This window comes from Acanthisitta chloris, unplaced genomic scaffold (assembly GCF_000695815.1).
Source record: "Acanthisitta chloris isolate BGI_N310 unplaced genomic scaffold, ASM69581v1 scaffold2444, whole genome shotgun sequence".
NCBI lineage: Eukaryota > Metazoa > Chordata > Aves > Passeriformes > Acanthisittidae > Acanthisitta > Acanthisitta chloris.
This window is the reverse complement of record NW_008670803.1, coordinates 148698-174697: the sequence shown is the minus strand read 5'-3', so window position 1 is coordinate 174697 and position 26000 is coordinate 148698. Positions and strand designations below refer to the sequence as shown.

The following is a 26000-nucleotide window of genomic DNA, read 5'->3' as shown; positions in this document are numbered from 1 at the left end:
TTGAACTTCTGGTTCTTAGCAAACATAAGGTAGCTGCACTTTTGAGGCTATGTGTGATTTTCCCCTTATGGACTCTGTTGCTTGCTGCCAGTTTATTTGCTGATGCTGAAGAAATTGACAGGGGAAGTCTAGAAAGGGGTTTAATCTGCCCAAGCACATATCAGTGTGTTTAATGCAATCTGCATGTATCAGTAGTCCTAGGCTGTTACAGATACTACCATAGTAGTTTCTTTTTTTAGTCCAAGAATAAACTTGCTGCACCATATCCTGTATGTGTAGTTGGGAGAATCTGTGGACCCTGTAAGCTGATTGAGGTTATTGTTACTGCATTAGAGTTGGTTGTCTTCTGGTCTGGAAATGACAGACGTTTCATGTTATTTGGAATAGTTCTTGACAAGTAAGTTTTACTGCTGTCAAAATGGCTGTGTGGGCCTAATTTTTCTGGTGCAGTTAATACTATGTACATGTTTTCAAAACATTTAGCTAAACATTTGTGGACCCATGTCAGAGTGTGGTGAAATCAATGGCAAAACAGCTGCTGGATGTGAAGCAGAAAATCTGACATCAGTGAGGCTGGTGGAATTGGACAAAACCCTGTATCTATCCAGTGAAGGGTTTCTAACTCTTACCTACAGAGGTTCTCTTCGTGTGGAGTCAGGTGAGTTCAGGAAATATGCAGTGAAAATGGATGCTCATATTGTATAAGCTTTGTGTGAATGGACTTCATTCCTTCTGTTGTTCATGTAGTAAAATCTATTTGGCTTGGTGTTATAAAATGTAAAATAAAGTGAAAAACTCATGCAGAAAGGTAATGGCTCAGTTTTCAGTAATACACGTGTATTTCCAAACTCCAGGAAAGAGACTAAATACAGTATAGGATGTTTTTCTCCTTACTGAGCAGAAGAAAAATACTAGTCCTTGCATGGAGAAATGGATAGTCATTTTGGGAAAACAAGTAAAATGAACTCTAGCTCTTTTTCTAAGCTCTTTGAAGTTGTTTAGTCTCTGAAAGTTCATTTTTCAGGAAGCTTACACTCTCTTGTATGGAATTTCTTGAATAAGTGTTCTAGTACTTCATTACAACTACTTCATGAATTTAAGTCTCTTGCAGATAAAGCTACTAAAAATATGTATCTAGCTGTGGATTTTACATGCTCTCCAGTCATACTGAAATAGCTTCATAGGAAGGAATACGACACCTTAACAACAGAAGGTTTTGGGAAAACTGGGTATTGGATCCAGGAACCTCAGATGCTTCTGCATATTTGTCCTCTGTGCAAACTGCTGTGGTGATATTTCTTATTTTCCCAGTTGTGGCATTTTTACACCTAATATGCAAGAGGAAATGAGTGGTTGAGCTCTTGTGTATTTTTCTTTGAGAGCATCTACCATTTTGATAACACTACTAACCATTTTGATGATAAATACTGCTCCCTGATACAATTCTATCATTTCCTGAGGACTAAACAGAACTTACTGATACTATCTAAGCAGTATATGTTATTATTTGTTCTGCAGTCATTACACTGCACCTGTTACAAACAAACAAAACCCCCAAAGCCAAGACTTTGCTATGTGTGTGGTAATTTAGAGGTTGGTGGTACCACTGATGATGTTTTCTATTTCTTCAAATATGTCAGAGACCCAGGGAACACAGTTTAGTGAAGGTACTTATGTTCTTGAAATGTGTCTAGGCATTGAAGTCTCCTATTTGGAGAGACAGTTGTGGCTGCTAGGCAATTTATCATAGGTCTCTAAAGAAGGCTTGCATATTTACAGCTGAAAAACCATAAACAATAAGGTGTTTTCCTTGAAGCAGTTAGTAATTAGAAACTTTTAGAAAATTTTAAAGTCACGTGTTAGCATAAACTTAGATTCAAATGTTCCAAGCCGAACCATTAGCAGATAAATGTTTGTCTTACAGGATCATCAGACATGTTCATGGTGACTTTTATTTGCAATGACTCATATCCTGGAGAGCTTAAGTTTGTGCGTGAGGACGTAAACCATGTGCTGGACATCCATGATACTTTTTTTGAGTTTCACACAGCTCTGGCTTGTGCTCCTGCTCCTGTAGACTGCCAGGTTACAGGTAAGTACCTGGAATTTGACTGGACTCTGTCCAACAAATATTGGAAGGATTAACTGAACAGCAGGCTTCTGCTCAGAGGAGGGCTTTAAGAATATCTTTTGTGAAGACGTTTGTAAGACTTAGTCTTCTTAGAAACTGTAGGGTGGGAGAGGAGGTGAGTTGTTTGAAGCGGACTTAACTTACGAAGCTGGCAAAAAGCTAATTTGGAACACTGTGGTATACAGAAGAAAGCTGATAATTACTTTGAAAGCATTTAATCCTTGTCATGACTGAGTGCTGCTTCAGCCCAACTCTGAAACAAATGAGTTAATTTTAGTATTGGCCTCCGTTAAAATGGACCTGTGTATTGTGGAGTAGTTACAGCTGGGAAGTTACTGTCAAGGGAACTGTTTTGCATTTGGAATAGTGACTTTTTTTTGTGTCAAAAGTACCTTCTCTCAATGGATATCTAATGTGACTCTGAAAATTATTTTGAATTTTGTGTATTCATCAGTGAAACTTGTGTCATTTCAAGTCCAATACTGCTGCAAGTGTTAGTAAGTTCTCTCAGTTTACTGTGTACCACATTTCTTTCAGATGCTGCTGGCAATGAGTATGACTTAAGTGACTTGAGCAAAGAGGGTGAGCCATGGGTTGCCATAGACACTTCAAAGGAAGCAAAGAAGCGAACATTTTTCTTGAATGTCTGCAAACCTCTGCCCTATGTGACTGGATGCCCTGGTAAGCCAAATGGCAAGCATTTCTTAACTTGTGACTTGTGACCCAAGACTTTCTATGCAGAATGACATCTGTGGTTATTTTAGTAAGATTTTTTGAATCCTGTGCATTTAATCACTGAACTCGCATAGACCTGGATAAGGTATGTCAGGAATATTAACAAACAGACTTTTGAAAACTGAGAGTAGCCCTAATGCTCATCAGGACTCTTGCGCTGAGATGTGTGTGAATGGGAAGATTGCATTGATGACAGTATGTGGCAGTATCCTTGATTTTATTAGTATTTTTTAAAGAAGATGGGAAAGTTAAATGTTGTTGAGGCCAGAATGAGAAGCTTATGCCACGTCTTACTGCACGTCTAGCCAGTTTGATATATTTAACATTACTGTAGTCTTATATCAGTCTATGAGAGCAGATAAATCAGTGCAGTTTGAAAGATTTCAGTGAATGCAGGACAATAACTTGTTCTATTCCACAAAGGCTTTAGGCACACACTATCTCTGACTGTATTTGTGAATACACTTCTGTTGTATTGTTTCAGGAGTTTGAGACAGTCTGCTTTAGTGCTCAAAGCTCTCCTAAAGCTACCCCATGATGTTACTTTCTAACAAATTTAACTGTGATTGTCAGAGCTTTGAACTAAAACCCAGGCTCTTTCCTGTAGGTGGTGCCATAGGATCTTGTGTGAAATATGCTGATAAAAGCCAGAACCTTGGAGTCATTCAGATAAACCCCCAGGCTGCTACTGATGGATCTTTAAGCATTACCTACTTGAATGGTGACATTTGCAAAGATAAGCGGCGTTATTCTACGCGTATAATCTTCCAGTGCGATCAAACAACGGTAATTTTCTGTGCCAGTTGCTATTAATGGCAATTTTAGTGCTTGGATGTACTATAACAAAATAGACAGTGTTTCTTCCTCTTAGAATGGAGGGACTGGTTCTAAAAAGTAACATCTTGTATACAGGATTTTCTCTTGTCTCTCAATAACTGCTTAATTGAACCTGTAGAGTACAGCAGTGAATTCTATGGTGGAATACTGTGAGCCCCCAAAAGCACCTCTTTGCTGAGAATGAGTACTGAAATTTGGTAGTGGAGATCCTGGACTGTGCAATTGCAATAAAAAAGGATTCTGCATGTACGTTTTGAGACTTGCATTGTAATTATTAGTAAGCTTCCTTCATGTGGCTCTTTTCTGTAGGGATCACCAGTGTTAGAGCAAGAGAATGACTGTGAGTTTGTATTCTTTTGGAGAACCTTGGCAGCATGTCCTATTCACAAAGCAGAAGGTAAGTGTAGTTATTTGAGCTTTAAAGTATCAAACAAATCTGTACAAGTAGTAAATACTTGCTGAAGCTATGTTGGTTTCCTACGCTGTGAATCTTTCAGTAAAAGGTGCTGGCTTGTGGAGGAATGTCTCTTCTGAGCTTTAGGCCTACTAAGAAACGTATCTATCATTAGAAGTAGAATTTAATATGATAGGCAAATGTACTTGCCTCTCTAGAGCAAGAAGATACAGTAATAATGCTGTTTCTGAGAAATCATAGTATTACCTTGTTAAATAACAGACAGACTTGCTAGTAAATATTAAAGCATCAGGTTTCATGAAAATGTGGTTGATTCTATGCCTGGCAAGTAATTCCCTGTCCCTCACGGAAAGCTGTGTTCTAAACTTAACCCTCGTTAGACAATGGGGAAGAGTCTCAGGGTTTGCGGTTGACTCCAGGATGTGCAAGAAGGACTCACAAGTTCTAGTTCTGGTGCTCAATTGGCTCTTAGATGCAAAATTGAGTGTGCAGGCATCTTCTCTGCCCTCGCAGGCTTAGTTTCACAGCTTGTAGATAATATTTTATAAAACATCCAGACTTCTTCTAAAGGATCTGTTGTGACAGTCCTAGACATAACTGAAACTGCCAGTGGTCTCATGTGGCATGAGGAATGCTTACAGACTGCTGCTCTGTAGCACATAATTATTGTGCAGGGTACAGATGACCAAGTTGTACTTTTGAAGGGAGGGAAACTGATGTCTTTAACTTGGTACCAACTTCTTGTATGATTGAGAGGAGCATAATGTTCATGTGATATAACCTCATGATTTTTTAAAAGCTTCAGAATATTGAGCATAGGGTCACTTTAAAACTGGGGACTTCATTAGTGTGAAAATTACCCATGTATGTCTGCTCATCAGACCCATGAAACTAGAATTTTCCTAAACCTTTATGTACATCTTCATAGATTTGTAAGCTGTAGTAAATATTTCCTATGATCAGCTATTTCCTAACTCAGCACACTTCATAGCTGTTAAAAGAAGATACAAGTCTGACATCTAGGACACTTTTTGCTTCGGCCTTGTGACCTAGCTGTTCTTTCCAGATAATTAAGCAAGTGCTGGACTTGGTGTCTCTGGTTCTGTACTTGACCTTCAGCATGGCTGAAGGAAGAACTTATGAGGCCACTTTGACCTAGTTTTTGAACGAGTGTGACTTTTGTATCTTGCTTTAGTGTCAGTTATAAAAGAAGTATGCCATTTATAGCTTAGTCACTAGATATTGTTAACTTCCTGAAATGAGTTGCTTAGCTGAACTAAGATGGTTCTTCAGAATCACTGCCCTGAAGTGCCAGCTGCTCATTTTTGTGACCTTATTTGTACCAGTAAGCCTTAATTGTCTTGATTGAATTTGGAAAGGCCTACACATTTTAAATTGTTCACTTTTCTTTAAAGGAGAGGATTGCCAGGTGAAAGATCCAAGGTATGGTCACGTTTATAACTTGAAACCACTTTCTGATAAAGACACAAAAGTGAGTACAGACGAATACGACTATTACTTCAGAGTTTGTGGAGAAATATCACAGCCTTGCAAACCAGAAGCTCATGCTGTTGCATCATGTCAAGTAAAGAAGATGGACAATAATTTCAGAAAAGTAGCAGGTACAGCACTTATTGGAGGGAACTTAGAGAATGGGAGATAAGCCAGGTTGTAATTGGATCCACTGTGTGATGCAAGAGGGGTTCTTGCCAGTCTCATACATCCTGTGAGGTAAAACACCCCACCACTTTTGCTCAGTGTGCAAATAAAGTGTCGTATATGTTATCTTGACATTCAGTTAATTATGAATGAGCTCAACCTTAGTGTACTGGAGTAGTACTCATTCAGTAACTAGGTCACAAGTTTTAGAGGAAGGTTGAGGTCTGCTTATCAATGCTTTGTGGTGTATGTTATTGTTGTTTATGTAACCCTGTTGCCAGAGGCATTGCTGCAGTCATGTATTTACTGGAGTTGCTGTTGACTTTTCTCAACTCTTTGCTTCTAGGCTTACGTACAGAAAAACTGACTTTCAAAAATGGCTTAATAATGATTAATTATACCAGTGGAGACAAATGTCATAAAGTATATGAACGATCAACTGCCATATTATTCTATTGTGACAAGACTACGTCTGAGGTTAGTTTCAAAACATAAGCTTCCTGTGCATACTGTCTTTCCAGATTTTGCCCTCTTTTTAAAATATGGAAGGGTAAAGTGAAGAACATGAACTAGTTTCCTTCAAAAACTGTAATCATTTACAGATTAGACAGGAGATTGAAAGGTTCTGTGAGGTGACAAAAAAAAATGAAGAATGTTTTGAATTTCTTATTTATAGATGGTACCTTTTTAATGCTCCAGGAAGGCTGGGGCTTGTTGTTCCTTTAAGGCATGCCTGCCCATTATCAAAGCTCTTGGAGAAGTTGGGAAAGGATGTTCTCCCAGAACTAGTATCTGTTTCTTTGTAGGAAGTAAACGGTAGAAGGATGAATGTGCAGGAGAGCAGGGATTACATGGCCAGACTAAAATTAAGCTAGTTACTTGCTTTTACTGTCTCTGTACTTGTGCTTTCCTTCTTGTTCTTAAACAAAGGTGTCTAGAGTTACTTTTGCTTTTCTCCTTATTTCATGGAGGAGGCAGAAGTTCCTAATGACTGCCGTTCTATCAGAAGTGTGCATGTGGGTAAACTCCTGTTTGGGAGAAGCTGGTGTTTCAGCTGGTGAGAGGCATTATGTGGCTCTAAGATAATTATGTTCCTGGATCTTCTTGAAGCAAGACTGAGAGATTTTGGTAGTTTCAATATGTCTAAATGAGAAAGTTAATTACTTTCGTATTTTTCTCTTTCAGCCTGTATTTTTGAAGGAGACTCCAGATTGCACCTACATGTTTGAATGGCATACTCAGTATGCTTGCCCACCTGTTAAATCTACTGAGTGCTCCTACAAGTAAGTAGTTCGCAAAATGAAGCTATATGATGAGAGAAACAAATACAGCCTTAGTGCACCTCAGAGCAACACTGCCACTTTAGCTATTGTGTTTTGAGTTGGTAAGCAGCTAATTGGCATTCAGTGCCAGTGCAGTGTATTTCAAGTAACTTGTGCAATTTGTGCTTCCGAAAAACTAATTTCACTGAAGAAAGAATCTCAAAGAAAATATTTTTTGCACGAGTAATAGAAGTGAACGGTTTGATATGCAGTTATTAATGACTGAACACTGTATTAGGCTGTTACAAGTGTCTGGTTATTATTTAACTATAGTTAATTTGAACAAGAATGCATCTGCTGTCTGTTTGGAACTTCCACCAAACAAAGCCTCAGGAAAATTGTCATACTTTTCTGTGACTTCCAGGTATTGGCTCATTAAGAGTTGGTAAGTGGGGTCAAATGTGGCTAATAATTGGCCCAGAGTTTTAACATCTGGCCTCATTATAGGTCTCTACCCTAATGTGAAACAGTGCACTGTAACTGTATTTGTGCTTGCCATGCACTGAAGGCTGGCACGCCGCAGTGAAAAGTTGGAATTCCTCTTGCACTGGCTAAAGGCTGTGTGCATGTGAACAGTTACTGTGGGGATTGCTGGTGCAGTGATATATCTCTGTACTGAATTTGAAGTTTCTGGGCAGCAGTCAATCTGATGCAGATTTCTTTTCCATCACAATACTCTGCTTAGACTTTTTAGGTTAAAATACTGTAGTAACTTAGGAGTAGTAACTTTAAAATGCTAATTTTTTTTACATGCTTCTTAATTTGAATCCTTTGTCTTTTGTACAGGGACGATAAAGGGAACTTCTATGACTTATCATCCCTGACGCGACATAGAGAGAATTGGGAAGCAATTGCTATATCTGCTACTGCACAGAAATACTATATTAATGTCTGCAAGCCCTTAGTTCCATATGGTGCTGCAGGTAAGAGCAAAATAAAAATACATTCTTCCTGTAACTAGGGAAGGCAAGTGGTAGAGGGTAGTGCTGGTGGCTGTTCTGAGTGAAAAAATCACACAGCAAAGTATGTGGAGACAGTGATGTGATCTCAGCCCCACAAAAAGTTAGATTGTGGGCCTGGTTTCCATCTGTTTAGTGGGCAAGATTCACTAGCAGCTCTTATCTTCTCTTGATAACTGTGGTACTCTAGCTCTTTCATCCTTACCCAAAGTGTGCTATAGCTCTAAAAGATTAAAATAATCTCTTGGCACAAGATGCTGGCTTCTGAATTTCTCTATCCCATGTTCTAACTGACTCTACATTTTGTGCAGTAACAGACTGTAGCCTTCCACTCTGTGTAGTAGTCTACTTCCCCAGTAGTAACTGCCACTACTTTCTGTCTGACCTTAAATGAAATGAGACCATTGCTGCTACTTGTGATTTTTTTGGAGAAAAAAACACTCCAGTTAGTATGGTTTGGACAGTGGCTGGGAGGTAGATCAGTCGTGACATACCTGAAAGTACAGTAGTGGATTTTTATTCCAGGCAAGTAAGCCTTAATAACATTTGGAGTGGTAATGCAATTTTTGTTTATTGATACAGGTTCCTGTCCTTCTGATGCTGCTGCCTCCCTCGTGGAGGGTAAAAAATGTACCAGTCTTGGGGAAGTGGCTGATGGTCCCCGGTGGGAAAATGGCATTGCTATTCTGAAATACATTAGTGGAGATCAGTGTCCAGATAAAATTCGCAAGAAAACAGCAATATTGCGCCTCAAGTGTGATGAAAGCAAAATTGTAAGTGGGTTCCTTCTGGTAGAGTTTTATGTGTTCATGAGTTGTTCGTCCCACAGTGTGCACATGGAGAATGTGGGCAGTGCTTATCCATTCCCTAATCATCCATAGTTGGATGGGAGTCAGTCTCAAAGCAGACTGATTTATAAGTACTTGAACTTTAGATGCTGAGCAAATTTTAAGAGAGAGCACAGATTTTATCATCTGTAGTAGCTTCAAATTGTCTGCTTATGTCTTGAAGATTGATGTAGTGCAGGTTGGGAAGTGTTTCAAGTAATAAAGAATGCTATTGGCTGTGTAGTTGTTAACTCTTGCACATCTGTATGCCTTGCCATTAAGTGCTCTTCTATCTGGTGAGATGTCTTGCCTTCACTTTTTGGATTTTCTGTTGCCTTAGGCTGCCTTTAGCTCTCCTCTCGTTAATTTTATTTTGCCTGATAGTAATTCTGTACTGCTATGTATTTGAAATAGTCACAGTTAAATACTCTGTTCTTGTATTCATTCTCTGGACCACTCTCCTAGGAGTGGCATTTGAACTGAGCTCAGCTACAGGCTGCAGGGATAACCCGGTCACATGGAATCTTACACTATCACTCTGTAGAGATGTCACTCTCTCTACTGTTTTGTGTTTAGGAGTCAAAGCCAGAACTTATAACTGCCATTGAAGATTGTGAATATACATTCTTATGGTTCACTGCTGCTGCCTGTCCTCTTAAAAGCAATGTGCAAAATGACTGTCGGGTAACCAACCCTGCAACAGGTAAGGAGGAGGCCTCAGGATTTTGTACATGGAAGAGCCTGCTGGAAGCAGCACTACTGTGTTTGTGTTCTTGAGGGACTTCGTTAGAAAAGGGCAGTGTGACACATCTTTGGGATAGTGACTACCAAGCTTCTGATGGTAGAAATATCTTATATAAGGTACTGCAATGTCCCATGGAAGATAAGTAGTCTGTAGTTCTGAAACCAGTTTTGCCTCTGTTAATATGAATATGTTTGCCTTTCCAAGCTAGCAGGCAAATAATTCCTACTAAATTAAGCTTCTGAAAGCTTTTAATACAAAATGTCTTGATTTTGAATCTGAAAAGGAGCAAACAATTTAATCTCTTTCTCTACAGGCCACCTCTTTGATTTGACATCACTACAGCGAGAGTCTGGCTATACCATCAGTGACTCACATAACAGAACAATTGAGTTGAATGTCTGTGCTGAAGCAAAAAGTTCATGTGCTAATGGAGCAGGTAAGCATCTTATCCCCTCTGGTACTGTAATAATAGATTGTAGGTACCCAAAAGAAATAGTTATGTTCAAGTGTACAGTAAAATGCAAGGGTCAGGTTTTACTGCAGATGTGGAAGGAGTGAAGAGAACAGGTCTGTGGTTGAGTTGGCTAGGAAAAGAACATAAAACTGTTTTAGGAAATGAAGCCATGTATTCCTACTGAACTCCACAGGGACTCACTTCCAGTCCCAATCCCTTTAGTTCCAAATGAATGGGTATTCTTTCGGACATGAGGGCAGGAGTATAGGTGCTTCTACTGTACCTCTTGGCTGTTGCGAAAAGGAAGATGTTACAACTTCCAGCTAGAGTGAACTGAGCACAAAAGTTGCTCTATTGTGATGCATTGCTAGAATCACAGAATCAATCAGATTGGAAAACATCTCTGGGATCATCGAGTCTCTATGAACAAACCCTACCGTGTCATCCAGGCATCGCACCGGGCCTTGTGTCTACACTTCAAACCCTTGCCAATCCTTCTTCCAGGTTTCCATTCTAGTTTTGGTGTTTCTGAAACATCAGTAGAAGTTGTATTTTAAGCTGCATACTAGTAGGTTGAATTACTAGCTCTTCTGTCAAACTGAATATGAGATAATACTTAAGCATCTTAATGCTTGTGTGGTTAGAAGAAATACAGGATTGATATGGTTTTTAAGAAGCATCTTAATTACTGTCTTGGTTTTCAGAGAAGTGATAGCCAAACACTTGATTGCTTAGATATGTATAGATGCAGTACATTCAACTGTTTAATGAAGTATTAAAGACAGTATTTGGTCTTTGTTTCAGTGCAGTTCAGCTCAGTTTAATGGCAGCTCCAGATGGTCTGACAAAGCCTCTGTTTCATAGGAAAATTAAAGTGAGACTAAAATCTTAAGTTTCCTGCTGTTTATGTTGTAAGGTGCAGTTTTTCAGGGCAGTTACATCAGACTTGATCAGTTTTGTTCATTTTTCTTTTTTACTTTAGCTGTTTGCATCACAGGTGGTAAAAAATCGGTTAATGCTGGAAAACAGAGTAAAACTTTAACTTACGAAGATCAAGTATTAAAGCTTGTCTATGAAGATGGAGATCCTTGCCCTGCAGACTCTGAACTGAAGCATAAAAGCTATTTTAGCTTTGTATGCAAGTCTGATGCTGGAGATGACAGCCGGCCTGTTTTTCTGTCTTTTGATGAACAGACATGCACTAGTTACTTCTCTTGGCATACTTCCTTAGCTTGTGAGGAAGAGGTAAGATTTACTTCTATGGAAAGTGCTTGTGGGACTAAATTTCTGAGAGGAGGTGGATATAATAGCAGTGTATGTTTTAAATTCCTTGAGGGGGTGAGGTCTCTTCCTGTAGTACAGAACCCAAGTCCATTTAGCAGTTCTCAGATAGTTTTCATACTGACATTTTCAGCAGGGTTGAACAATACTCATCAAACTTCTGGTCTACCTATTGAGCCAAGTTAAAACTATAAGCACTTCAGAAAAACTCCTCTGTGGAACCTACTTAGCTGCTTTTCTGTACAGTTCAAATGGAAGCCATAGGGTGTCATCTGGGGAATTGATGGCTAAGATCCTCCAATGCAGCAGGTCAGCAGAGCTGAGCTTGAGTTGAGGATGATAGCATCTCTGTGCGTGGGGATAGGATTTGATTCTAGCCAAGTGGCTGGAGACCAGGCAAGTGTGTGATCCAATTGCTCAGCGCAAAAACTGATAAACCTTTATAGCATGAAATGAGGATCTGCTTCTGTTGTGCCGCACATGCTCTAAGAAGATGATTTGGTCAACTCTAGTTGAACCAGTGTTCTAGACAATACTTTGAGGTTGCCTTCCTTTCATTAATTTTAGCTACTTAAATTGTTAACAGTAGTGGGTGCAGGGAGTATAAAAGCCAGCACTAGGAATAGAAGGCTAAATGACCTGTTGGGTGAGTTCAGATCTCTTCTTAACACCTGAACCTTTTGTGAATCTGCCTAATCATCCTTTTCACTGCCTTGACTACCTCTAGTGTGACCATCGTTCTCTGTAACAAATTGTTTTTCCTCTTCATCACTGTCTCAATAGTACCATAGCACTTGCTTCCATTTAGGAAAAGATTTTCCAGTTTCTATTTCCCCAGGAACTGTCACATGTCCCTTTCTGGTACACATAGCTTTGGTCTCCTCTTCAGTATTATGTACCATGCTGCAATACAAATCAACAGTGCCCAAACTCTGTGTTTTCTAGTCCATTAATTCCATTTGGTAGTCATTCATAACCTTCTGGTCATCTTTCACAGTGACCCTAGCTATTTCAGTGTGGTGATAACTAGGTAGCAGTGATGATTATTTGTCCTGAAATTAAACAGTAACTTCGTTAGTTGCTCCTTATCTAATACCTAAACAAGAACAGACTTCTCAAATTCCATGTAGGCTGTCAGTAAGGTTATGCCCGTTAAGAATGCATGAAATTGGTGCTGAGGCAGCGCAGTACTCAAGCCATCAACATGGAGTACAATAACTTTATGTTGTTATAACCATGCTTTTTTATTGGAGGTGATCCAATGGTGTGTGGGAGAGGGGGAGAGGAAGGGATTGACTGATTTTATGGAGACATAGTGGGTCTGTATGCTGGAGTACGCATGCCAGAGCTTTGTTTTGGTATTGTTCAGATAGGGACTTCTTTCCATAAGAATGTTTAAATGATCAAAGTTTTTCAAATGCAACTTGTAGGTAAAAAATGCTCATTTGCTTAAATTTGAGAGTTCTAAATGTAGTCATGCCCCAAGAAGGATGGGATGTTCGTCAATAAATCCAAGCAAGTAATAAAAGAACAAGAGCAATAAAACATATATTCTTGTAGGTGAAGTGCTCAGTATTGAACAGCAGCTCTGAGATTGACCTCTCTCCTCTGATCCATCGCACTGGGTATTATGAGGCATTTGTGGATGAAGATAGTACAGATGTTTCTCCAGACTTCTACGTGAACATTTGTGAGCCTCTTAATCCTATCAAGGATGTTAATTGTCCACCTGGAGCAGCTGTTTGCATGGTTCCTGTTACTGGATCACCCATAGTAAGTACTATGCTTGGAATCACTGAAACATGCATTTCCTCATCAGTTTAATAAGAATCCCTGCCTAGAGATCTAATTTGAAACAGAGGCTTGACAAGGGCTTAGAGAAACAGAGTACAAAATTAAAATCTCTGCAAAATATCCTTTCATCGCTTTTTCCCTATGAAGAAGTATTTTCCTATCCTGAACTCCGGTGAATTTTTTGGTTGTCAGAAGATTGCCTACAGTGACAAATATGAGAAACTGGTACAGAGAATTTGTTCTTGTAGTGATGTGTGCCAGATACAGGACTGGGAGGCAGAAGACCCTGGTCAGCCATTCTGTGGTTTACTTGATCTCCTTGATAGCCTGTTGGAATATGAAGCAGGCTACATCCTAACCTGCTTCAAAATGCATTGAGTACTTCATGTAAGAATTTGACAGCTGCATAAATAGCAAGCCTGTGACAGGATATTGATTAACTTGTCTGTGTTATTACCTTGAGGATGCAGACTGATCTTTTGAAGTCTTGCTCGTGAGCTATACAAGATAAATGCAAAAAGTTGAGATTGCTTTCCAGGAACTTTTGGTACTTTGGCACAATGATGTACAGAAGATGCCTGTGAGATGCAGAACCTTTCTGGCTTTTGTCATGCTTAACTGAAGAGTGTTTTGAGCTGCTCAGTTTGTGCTGTGTTAGGATTGAAATACTATAGTTGTTCTTTGAATATAGAACACAGTTTTCGTAAGTGCAGTAGCTGTGCTCCTATATGAATCAAACAGATGAATCTGAACTGATCTGAATCTCTGGGCTGATCTGAAATCTAGGTGTGTCACTTGGGTCTATTAATGCATATTTTTGCTTGTGTAGGATATTGGTCGTGTTACTGAACCTCCCAAGTTAAATGAGGCATTAAATGAAGTTTACATCACTTACAACAGCACTACTCCTTGTCAGATAGACAACAAATTGAACTATACTTCTCTTATTGTATTTCACTGCCGCCAAGGAACTAGTCTGGTAAGACATCTGTTAAACTTACGTTGATATTGGAGTGTCATGGGAAGTGGGTGGTGTCAGTGTTAGCTTTGTGTAAAACTAACTCAAGGGTTTGTTTCTCACATGTAAGGATGGATTTGTTTCACCAAGGAATATATTTGGTATTTGTTTTCTTAGCCAGCCGAAACTTCATTGAATGTGTGAACTTGGGGCTTGAGAGTAGCAGGTTCTGATAGTTTCAAGGACCAGATTCCAGTCAAGTAACATAGCAATAAATTGTTGCTGATGTTAAACCTAGAGATGTATTGTACATTGTCTAGATCCAAACACTTGTACCTCAAGCTAATACAAGACACGGTGTAACTCATAGGGCTGTTACCGTGAAATGTTTCCCCTATGTTGTAACCCTTTCCATAATCATACACAGCTTTAAATATGTGCATTTGTATACATACATTTTTATTTTGAGTCAACCCCTGACCACTAAATTGAGTTTGCAACTAAGCTGAACATAAAAAATCTCAACCCTAATTAAGAAGAAAACTTATGTACTTCAGTTACTGCTTTGATTGCTTTCTGGAGCTTGGTAGAATGTACTTACCTTGTAAGTTTTTTGGTACTGGTTTTAATATAAAGGCATGGTGTTTGTCCTATAGTCAATGAAGTCTAGCTTTGGTAATAACTGAGGTTAATTATTGGGCAAGGGGGGGAGAAATGCAGAAAGAACAACAAATTCTCAAAAAATTAAGCCTAATGTGACTTTCTGTGTTCTTTGGTAACAGGGTAGGCCAAAGATGATAAGTAAACTTGACTGCAGTTTTGTGTTTGAGTGGGAAACTCCGGTTGTGTGTCCTGATAAAGTGAAAACTTTAGGTTGCTCTGTGACTGATGAACAGCTGCACTATACTTTTAACCTGACCAGCCTTTCTGGAAGATCATTCCAGGTAATGCCTTCCTGGTGGTGTGACTTTCATTTATTTTTTTAATTTTAAATTGCCTATTGGTATCAACATTTTAAAATGCAACAGGGGTTTCTTTTGAGAATTCTGGAGTGTGAGAAAAGACTGAAGCATGTGCTGTGATCGATGTTGATACTTGTTTGAGGCCTCTGACAGAGGGAATAATATTAGAGGGTATAACATCATTTTTCATGCTTCTGAGTGGGATGTTAATGGATGGGGAAAGGAAGGAGGAATCTTCACCTTTTGACAGAATCTTGAATGTGAAAGCAAGTCTGCTGAACAGACTTTATCCTTGGCTCTGTGGATGTGCTTTATCTGCAGTATTGTCATACTAAGGAAGGCCAGACTTGCAAAATTAGTTCTTTTCCTCCTGCATTATACAAGTGCTGCATGAGGCTTTGTTTATAAAGCACTCATGTGATTTTTGTAAGCATCGACTGTAGGCTTTGATACAGACTTGCTGTGATGCTTCTGGTTGTCTACACAGGTATCTTCTGGATCCAACAGTTACCATGTTGCTGTGTGCAGTAAGGCAACAGGCTTGCCCCAGGGAAAATGCAAAGATGGGGCAGTGTGTCTGACATCTGAAAGTGGGACATCATCTTTTGGAAACATAAAGGAAATGAAAATGGACTATAGCCACCAAGATGAAACAGTCATCTTGCAGTATACAGGAGGTGATCGGTGCCCTCCAGGTGAGACTGAAGCAGAGCCATTCTGTATGTTTAAAGTGGTGTCAGTTTGTTTTCCCTTAAAATATGAAGTTTTATTGTGATAGGAGAAAACAACATAGATTTTTACAAAGATCAATAGAAACATATCAAATCACATGCACAGTATGAATCTGCAACATCAACATCTTCTCTAGAAGAAACAGTGCAACTTTTATGTAGGGATGATTGTATCTAATTGTATGCTACATCTAGTTTTCTAATTGGGTTTAAACTCAATATTTCAGTATTTCTGTTGTCTGTCTCTGACTTCTCTTTAGTATTGAAGTACAGGCTTTGGATGTGGTCCTGAAAGTGGCTATGTCTGCTATTGTACTACATGTTGTTAAGAAAATACAATTTTCCTTCTCAGTGACTGAAAAGGGAGAGCTTTGTGTGTTCCCCTTCAAGTACAAAGGGAAGACCTATGAGCAGTGTATTACAGAAGAAAAGGATAGACCATGGTGTGCTACAACTGAAAACTACCAGAGAGATCAAAAGTGGGGATTTTGTGGTAGTGGTAAGTACTTCCTATACTTGCATGTGCAAGGATCTGAGCTAACACAGAGATTTAGCTACACTAAAATCCATACATGTCTGAAAGTCTCTTGCAAGATTTGTTTTCCCTTTTTTTTTTCCCAACCTTCCCCCTTATAGCAACTGCAAGAAAGGAATCTACCATTATCTTTGCATGCGATGAAAATGCCGGTATTGGGAGACCATACTTTCTAAGTGAGACTCTTGGTTGTGCTGTGACATTTGAATGGAAGACTCAGGCTGTTTGTCCTCCCAAGAAAATGGAGTGCAAGTTTGTCCAAAACCACAGAACTTATGACTTGAGAATGCTCTCTTCCATGACGGGATCATGGATCTTTTCACACAATGGGAACTGGTGAGTAATGAGCAACTCCCATGGAGGGAGCAGCTTGCTAATCCGTACAGTTGAAGTTGTAATGTGGCATAGTATTTCTGTTTGATCCCTGTTCAGTGTCTAAGTTGCTAACAGTGTCTTAAAACTGTCAATGCTTAACACTACATATAGATAAAAAAATCCAAAATGAAACCATTTGTATCTGAAGAGGTTGAATAATTACCTTTTTCATCCTCACCTCTTCCCTCTATTGGTAACCCTTCTTAAAGGATGAATAAGCCTAAACTGAAAGCTTTTTTAAAAGCTTTCTATTTAAACTGCTATCTTAACAATGTAATTTGGTAGTTTAAATGCAGCTTTTCTGATTCTTAATAATGTTGACTCAATCTTAATTACTTAGTTGCTGTCTTAGACTGAAGTGTGTAACTTCTTGTCTAAAGTTTAACTGGGGCTTTTACCCCACATTCCTCTACGTATCAGCTTAGAGAAAAATATGCATGGCAGGAAGTCATTAACCTCTCCAGCCTCCCCCCCTCTAGTTAGCAAATAGCACTGAACTGGCAAGGATGATGGCATCTAATTCTAAACTTAGGATGAACTGTGGGGTAACAAAACTGCTTCATTCACTGCCTTGCTAGTAGTTGCTCTGTTCTAACATATCTCAACTGGTATAGCTCTGAAGAGATGCTGAATTTAGGATATTACTATAACCTTTATAAGTGAAAAACTTTCTGAGCATTTCTTGACTCTTCCAATTTCTAGTTTTGACCTAGGTCAAAAAACTAGTGAATTAATCTGGTAAATGATCATTTTTTAAAACAGTATTTTACTAGGAAAATGATAGTTGGAAGTAATCTGCCAAACCTTAGTACCTGCTTTATTCTGTCAGGCAATTTGAGATTCAGTGTCTTGCAACCTGTTTAGCTTCCCATGAGGATTCCGTAGTTTATGTATCTTCAGTTTAGCCTAAATGAATTTGAAAGAAGTTTTGTTTACCATGTTCTCTGTAGGTACTATGTGAATCTCTGTCAGAGGGTACATACAGGACCCACAGGCTGCCCTGAGAGAGCCAGTGTTTGCAGGAAAAGCAACAATGGAGATGTTCAAGTTCTTGGACTTGTTCATACACAGAAACTGAACGTGACAGGTAGTTACTTTTAATCTCTAGTTCTCTACAAGAACAAAAGGTTAAATCATACAGTCTAGCTAAAGTTGTTCTTAAATTATGGTGAAACCTTTATTTTGAAATATTTTTGCCAGTGAGTCTTCTGTTTAAAACCAAAAACATTAAATGCTACTACTCAAATGTGGTATTTAAGCCATGGGAAAACAGTGAAGCATATATACAGTGTCATTAAAGCTGTAAAAGATTAGTTGTCTATCTGAGCATCAAGAAACACTTCTTTTTACAGTGAAGGGTGCCCAGAGAGGTTGTGGAGTTTCCTACCTTGGAGATACTCAAAGGCTGTCTGGACGTGGTCCTGAGCAGCTGTCTCCAGGCAGCCCTACTGAGCAGGGAGTTTGGACCAGATGACCTCCAGGGGTCCCTTCCAACCTCAACCAGTCTGTGATTCTATAATGGTGCGAGGGGGAATTATTTTTGTTCGTCCTGTTTGAAAACACTTATGACCACTAACTGGTTCAATTAAAGCAGCATGTGAAAGATTATTACTTGGCTTCACTCTTAGGAATTAAAAAAAAATCATCTCAGCCTTACTCAAGTTTTCATTTTAAAGAATATGTTTTAAATTGCTGCTGAGTTTGTGACATTTCCCATCCAGTTACAAAAGCAATGGCTCATATTGCATGTCTTTATGGCCTGTGCTTTTTAAATGATCCTGAGTGTGAATGCCTCAAATTACTGAAGTGCTGGAATTGATATATGGTCTATGCAGGGGAAAAAACATCTTAGAAAGTAAAGTAAGGAATTGTAGAGAATGAGCAAAGGAAATTTCTGACAGCTGCTTACAAAACCCTTGAGCATCACCTCTGTTTTTCCTCTAGGTGACACAGTTTATATTAGTTACTCCAGTGGGCAAGAATGTAAGAAAAACAAGAAAGTGACAACGGTTATAGAACTGAAATGCGCAAAATCATTTGGCATGCCCGTGCTGCAGAGGTGAGTAATAAATTAACATACCACTGATCTTCGTGGCTGATTCCTTTGTACCTCTGTAGTAAACTCTTAAATCTCAGGACAGTGACTGCCCACTGTGTTGGACTGTCTTTAAAATAATCCTTGATCTGTCCTTGTAAGGCATGGATCTTCTGGAGTTTCTGCAACTGTTCGCTTCCATAAACAATGGCATTTTGTATTTGTCTTAAAATTTTTGGAAAAGAAATTAAGCATTTTCCTCCAAAATTAGATCTGAATGGCTGGGATGCTGTTGTTTTCAGTGTCAGTCATAGTACAACCACTCTTAATTCTGCTCAAAATCTGTGTATTAGAGAATGCTTACTGTATTAGAGAATGCTTACTTACTGAGAATCTAAAGTATGAGTCAAAGAACTAGGTAGCAAAATCTGACTAGCTTATACCTGCCTAAATAAAGGGCAGGTTTAATCTGCTGCAGGGAGCAGCCTGGTATGTTTGTTAGCTAAAATATTTTTATAAAAACCCTCTATACATTGTGTGCATTCTGGAGCTTTAGGAAGTTTAAGTGCAGCCAGGGTTTTTAAAGTCTTGGAAATGCAGGAAAGTACAGTGCAATTCTTCAAGCAGCTTTTTTTGAGTGCTACTTGGCTGTTTTAGCTTACTCTTGGCATGATGCTTAGGCAGGACATTGCCACATGTGGATGAGCAGTTGTCTCTTCTCATTCTCAAGATATTAAGAACTGGTTACTCTCCTGGAATCATCAGTTCTATCTCCTGTTTGGTAGGTTTGATGAAGAAAACTGCGTTTACTACATCATTTGGGACACACATGCAGCTTGTGCTGTGAAGCAGCAGGAGGTGGAGTTGGTGAATGGAACAGTCATTAATCCTGCAACTGGGCAAAACTTCTCTTTAGGGGATATTTATTACAAGTAAGTAAAAAAAAAACAACACCAAACAAGTAAAACCCCAACAAGACCAAAACCCCCATCTTAATCCTGTAGAATTGTACTGCAAGAAATGAGCTTGATGTGAATAATCTGTGTTGCCTTAACAGTTATCAGCTGTCAAGTGGAAATAGCACTAAATTCACCTTCTACCAATGACTGACTTAAGGAGTGATTAATTGTGCAGATCACAGCTGGGCTTACAACTGTGAACATTGTCTAGGTGTACTCAAGACTAGTCTAAACCATGCACATACTCACCTTGATGTTAAATCCCTTTACTGTGGGTAATTGCTCTCTTCCATAGTGTGTAGGCATTAGTTCAGTGCAAGAGAACGTGATTTATTTTTTTGCCACCTAGAGTACTCTTTGGCTTTTTACATATCACCTTTTTTCCTGCTCAGATGATCCATATGGCAGTAGGAACCTTAGCTTCAAAAGTCCTAGAAGTGAGAAAGGACAGCTGTGGAGGAAGAGTTAAGCATGCCTGAACAGGAGTGGCAGAGGAAGACCTGTTATGCTGACTGTAGTATACATTGCTAATAAGTCTTTTCCAGAATCTCTTCTAAATTGCTATATTTAATATGATTGCTAGTGTTACGGAAGGAAATCTACCCATACTGGTGTTACGGGAAGAATAAACTCTGCTTGCAGGGCACAAACCAGTAGTGTGCAGGATTGGAGTAACTGTTGCAAATAAATCTGCTGTGCAAGTGTGATGATAGCATTGCAAGCACAGAGAAGAAAACAAAAATCAAACAGCCTTGGATGAAGGAGGGGAAGGCAGGACAAAATTAAAAACGTGGTGTAATGTGAGAGTAAAGATAAGTCATAATTGTGCAAGCTCAACCTTCAAGCAGGTGGCTAGTACAAATAGCTGTGTGAGTCCCAGGGCATTTTCTCTCTGACCAGCAATGTGAAAAGATGGTAGAACTAGCTGCCCTTTTGGAGAAGATGGCTAAGCTGTGGTATATATCATACCTACAGCGCACACCATATAGTTCTTACGGTCAGTAGACTGCCATGTGTATGAGCCACTGAATCATGTTTTTGTCTTCAGTTTATCTTCGACCTTTGGAGGTATTTACATGTTCACTCACCCACTGAGGGCAGTATAAGCAGAAAAGTTTGCTTTCTGTGCTTGTTTGGAAAGATTATATTTATGATAAACACAATCCTGATTTCTAATGTTCAGGGATGAAGCCTTAGTCCAGCATCTTTTCTGCTTGCTGATTTAGTCACTCAACTTGCTCTGGAATCAGCCAGTGGTAGCAACTACCACTTTTGCCAAGCATGTCTTGGGTATATTCCAAATCTGTGAGTTTAGACATAAGGATAGACTTGCCCCTTGTTTCCTCAGGTTATACACTGCTTCTGGTGACATACGGACGAATGGTGATAAATATGTATATGAAATTCAACTTTCTGGTATAAGAAACTCAAGTTTCCCAGAATGCTCTGGAGCAAACATCTGCCAGATTAAAACTAACGAACGTCGCTTTCGGAGAATTGGTTCTGCCAGTAAAGCTAAATATTATTTTGAGGGTAAGTACTTGCCCACCAGACAGAATTGCTTGATAATCTGTGTGAATTGCTTCATCAGAAAATGGTTCTTGTTTCACAACACTTATGCTAATCCATTTCTGAAAATCTATCCAAAGTCTGTCTAGTAGAATTTAGGTTACTTTTTTCTTACTGTATAAGCTCAGTTGCAAATGGGACCTTAATAGACTTTAGGCATGATGCTTGTTGAAAGACTTTGGTAGAAGCAATGCAAGACAAAAGACTTTGGTCTCCCTTTTCCCTCTGTGCTTATGCTGCATAAGCAATGATCTCCTTTAGCTAGCTACTGGGTTTTTTTGTGTGTGTGAAAAGCTTAGCCCACTGTTCCATAGTAACTGATGGGATCAGCTACATAAGAGCATAAGCTCAACCTGTAGATGCACTGCAAAGTGTGAACTGTTACTGCAGAACAAATAAGTAACTTTCCAGGGTCTAGGGTTAATTGACTGTTTTCAAGTAAGTAGTAAACTGTAATGTTTTCTTCTTGTTGTAGATGATGACTTTAATGTCATATTTTCATCTGACTCCAGATGTGGTAAAGATAAATCAAAGTTTGTGTCTTCAACCATTTTCTTCCACTGCAATCAACAAGCAAAGGAAGGCATCCCTGAGTTCCTTCATGAGACAGCAGATTGCCAGTATTTATTTACCTGGTACACATCTGCTGTGTGTCCATTAATGTGAGTAGTTAACCATTTTCTGGAAGCAGCTTTTGTCAGCACTTCTCAGCTAAAGGCTTTTTTGTATTTGCCTTTCACAGTTAATGTGAAAGGAGAAAAGCTAAAGAAGCAAAGGACTCCTAGTCAGACAGAATTGGTATTCATGTATGTAATGTTTGGCACATGACTGCTAAATTAAAGCTTGCTAAATTGCTCTGGACCTAAAGCTGGAGAGGCACAGTGGAATTAATATTGTTGTTTTCACTAAGTAAAATCTACTCTGACAGCTAGAGTTTCACGTTATTGAGAAGAGTAAACAGTGTGTGGGTGAGGTGTTTGGCTCCTCTTTGCCTTAGTGTCTGGAAAACTTTGAAGCCATGACAAAGACTGGCCTTCTCTTCTATCTGCCCACTCCTTTAGACTGAAATGAAAAATCTTTACAGGTCTTAAAGGAGTAATGACTTATTTCTGCAATTAAAAATGATCAGATACAAAAAGGCATAATGAGGTGACCACGCTAGAAGCATTTTCTGTATCTTGGTGCTTAACAACATTCTTGACATGTAGGCAGCCTCACTATGAAGAATGGAGTGACTACTTCTAGGATTGTTTACTTTCTGGCTGCTAGCTTTAAAGCACAGGAAAACTCTTGATTCTGATTTAAATGGGCAATTACTGATTGAGGGAATTTGGTCTGTGTAGTGCCATTGTCAGCGGAAAGTTAAATAATTTCTGTAGCATTTGCAGCTTGCTCAAGTGCAGTTTTGTTCTGAAACAGCAGCTTTGTGTGGATAGCTGCTACTGTGTGTGCTCTGGAGTGCATAATTGTGCTCTGCAGTCTTGACTGTAGTTAATTTTATGCACTATTTGATAGAATTCCAGGATGTAGGCACAGTACATAAATTTCTATTTTTCAAGTTATTCTTTTACTTAGATGAAATCCCCTAAATTCTATTCTCTGTAGCTGTTAGGTTGGACTGATGGGATGGTGTAGCAGGTTTTCTTTGAATCTGTTGTTTCTGATCCAGTTTGATGAAATTGGCCAGTACAGCTTATGTAATCTTTTATTTTCAATTTACATTATTAGATCAACCGATGATCCCGGAAGGAATCAGGACCAGACTGATGAGGAGGCCCAAGTACACAAAGGTCTTTCGAGGAGAAGCCAGGCTGTTGGTGCTGTGCTGAGTGTCCTCCTGGTTGTTCTCACTGCATGCCTAATAATCTTGCTGTTCTATAAAAAAGAGAGGAGGTAAGAAATTTTAGGAGGCTTTAGAAGTTTCTTTGGCAGGACTTGATTTCCTGCCAGAAGTGAAAGGGAAGTAGTAAACTTCAGATGTTTGAGTTCTGTTTTTCAGTTGGCAGCATTAGCTGTCAAACTGCTGGTTGTTTCCAAATTCTCCTTTACTGTCTGAAGGCCCATGTAAAGAGGGCTCCAGTATGCTCCTGGGTTGGGCTAGCCTGCATTATGGATAACTGCTAATGAAGGAGTATATACCAACGTGACAGTACTGTTAGTATTTGATATCCCTCTCCTTTCATGGTGTCAAGCTGAAACCATACAGCAGTGGCAAGGAACAAGTGCAAGTCCTGCTGTTCCTCTGCTTTTCAGACAAGTTTGGCTTTTTTTCCTAGACATGAAGGCCAGAGGTGTTTCAGAACAGTCACCGTGAAGCTGTGGTAAGGGGGAAGATGTACATCATCACAGACTGAATTTTATTAGAGTGGTTCAGGGTCAAGGGTCATCATGCAGTAGATTGCAGTTTGCTTGTTGAAATGCTTTATGTTGATGGTAAATCCAGTGAAGAAAAGTGTGGGCTAATGAGGGGATACAGTCTTCCTAATGTGCTATTCTTCCCTTTCTTTAGGGAAATCGTAATAAACAAGATAACGAACTGCTGCAGAAGAACATCTGGTGTTTCCTACAAATACACAAAGGTAATACAGTGACAAAGTCAAATTTGTTTCATGTCAAATTTTCTTAATATGAAGCTTTTGTTAATAAATAAATACACTCCCTTAATTCCTAGTTCCTTCAGTGCATGGAAACCATGCTGTGTGGCTTCAGGAAAGCCATGTAGCTGAGATATATACAATTGTGTTGTGAAATAGGAAAGGAAGATAGAGTTGAGGAAATGAGGAGCAGTCCATAAATCACCAAATGACATGCAAATGTAGAAGACGAGAACAAAGTCTGTTTCAACATAGTGAAAAGCAATGCTATTGCAGTGTTACTGTCTTATGGCTATGTTAAACCCAAGGCTACGTGTGGTGTGATGACTGACGACTGGGAGATCAGTGTGTGGCAAAGAATCGAGTGGTATATGCAGTGTCCTCTTACATTTCTTTTTTCTTGCAGATAAACAGTGAAGAAGAAGCTAATGAGAATGAAACAGAGTGGCTTATGGAGGAAGTTGCAGCACCAAATCAAAGAACAGCAAAAGGAGTGCAGGAGAATGGTCACATTACTACCAAGTCTGTTACATCTGAAGCCTTTACCTCTCTCCGTGTGGATGACCTGGACAGTGAGGATGAAGTGTTGACCATTCCAGATGTAAAGATTCAGACAGGAAGAGGACTAGACAAGAGTAAGCACCCACAAAAGAAGCCACCCGGTCCTGACAATGACAAAGCTTATTTGCTGAATGGGGGAAAGGAAAGGAAAGCAAAAGCCAAGCCAGGCCAGCAGCAGGCACAGAACTCTACAAATACAGTATCGTTTCATGATGATAGTGATGAGGACTTGTTGAATATTTAATAACTTCTCTTGTGCCTAATCAAATATATATAGAGAGATTATATATAATGGGACAGCATTTCCAACCAAATATGAGGACTTCAGCCTGAAAGATTTTTCTGAATTTTGCCTTTAAACAAGAAACCAGTGAAAAGGGAAGAAGAGAGAGATTTCTTGGTTGTTTACAATGATCTGTTCAGTAATGACTGGATTTCTGACATCCAGTTGGCTGAGTTACATTGACTCTCTCTAGCCAGGAAACTTTTTTTTTTTTTTTTTTTTTTTTAAAGCCTCAGCGTAGCTGATAAATGCTTGCTTAAAAAAGAGAAACCTTTGAAAGGAGAGGATTAAGGCTCAACGAAGCCCCTGGCTCCTGAGACTCAAGTTCTCTGACTACTGTCATTTTAACTCCTTGTATTTATTGATCCTCACTACTCAGGTTTGCTTAATAGTAACATGTTCTTCCTGCCGGCAGGGTATTATTCTATGGGTTCACCCGTCGTAAGACAAGGAAAAATACAACTTTTGTGTGTTGGGATGATTTGATGTAAATTTTGGAACTGGTCTAATTTATCCTGTAAATTTCAATATCCATTCTAATTTAAACAGATCATTGGTTCAGAGGTGTTGACTGAAAGGTACAGTTCTATATAGCTTTAGCCTGAGATGGTTGCTGTTCTTCGCATGAGTTTTTTTTTTTTGTTTTGGTACTGGTCATATGACTTACTTCATCAGTATTTGCCTAAGCAGCTGACAAGCACCCAAAGATTTACTTTTTTCCTTCGATTATGGCTGGACTAGGCTGACTGCACAGAGAAGCAGAGTTTTCAAGGACATAGAGGCAGAATTCCTATAATACAATCTCCACTGCCCAGTTTGTCATCACCAAGAAAAGTCCAACAACTCGAGGAGCCTTAGTTGGCATAATACCTCTCTCTGGTATTAATTTCAAGAAAAATAATGTTTTCTGATAGCCTAATTTCCAGTTCTTATGCTATGAACCTGGCCATGGTAATTGATTTGAAATGTTGCTGGTAATGAATGCAGGTCAATTTTCCTCTATCGGTCTTGCTCTTCTCCAGGTGTTTCCTAAATAAAATTATGGACAATGGTAGGGTTTCAAAGCATTGTACAAGTATATGCATTGGTCAGAATTTTTTGAAAATTTTGTTGTTCCTTTTGGCTGGCTTACTCAGTTTCAACAATGGTTTCTTTTTATAAAAACTCCATTTTGAATCAAAATAGTGTAATATAAAGTATTCAGCAATTTCAATAAAAGATATGAAGTGGGTATTCCAAATCCCACATCTCAAGTCCGGAATCTTTCTTACACTAATTT

General features: G+C 39.1%; 1 protein-coding gene across 1 annotated transcript in view; it reads left to right on the top strand.

The window, feature by feature from the left end:
* The window catches only part of IGF2R (insulin-like growth factor 2 receptor), a gene marked incomplete at its 5' end in the record, with an annotated part of 47809 nt that extends 22082 nt beyond the window's left edge, over positions 1–25727 (top strand). The window contains 27 exons of the mRNA XM_009073805.1: positions 484–658; positions 1925–2092; positions 2669–2812; positions 3474–3652; positions 4013–4100; positions 5534–5740; positions 6124–6254; positions 6963–7060; positions 7886–8022; positions 8641–8831; positions 9462–9588; positions 9944–10066; positions 11067–11329; positions 12926–13138; positions 13989–14138; positions 14900–15061; positions 15567–15774; positions 16163–16309; positions 16447–16681; positions 17671–17807; positions 18665–18779; positions 19541–19687; positions 21063–21247; positions 21759–21945; positions 23012–23176; positions 23793–23862; positions 24284–25727. Of these exons, the coding sequence (XP_009072053.1) occupies positions 484–658; positions 1925–2092; positions 2669–2812; positions 3474–3652; positions 4013–4100; positions 5534–5740; positions 6124–6254; positions 6963–7060; positions 7886–8022; positions 8641–8831; positions 9462–9588; positions 9944–10066; positions 11067–11329; positions 12926–13138; positions 13989–14138; positions 14900–15061; positions 15567–15774; positions 16163–16309; positions 16447–16681; positions 17671–17807; positions 18665–18779; positions 19541–19687; positions 21063–21247; positions 21759–21945; positions 23012–23176; positions 23793–23862; positions 24284–24682 (4551 nt within the window). The remainder of the gene's footprint in view (positions 1–483; positions 659–1924; positions 2093–2668; positions 2813–3473; positions 3653–4012; positions 4101–5533; positions 5741–6123; positions 6255–6962; positions 7061–7885; positions 8023–8640; positions 8832–9461; positions 9589–9943; positions 10067–11066; positions 11330–12925; positions 13139–13988; positions 14139–14899; positions 15062–15566; positions 15775–16162; positions 16310–16446; positions 16682–17670; positions 17808–18664; positions 18780–19540; positions 19688–21062; positions 21248–21758; positions 21946–23011; positions 23177–23792; positions 23863–24283) is intronic.
* Positions 25728–26000: the final 273 nt, after the last annotated feature.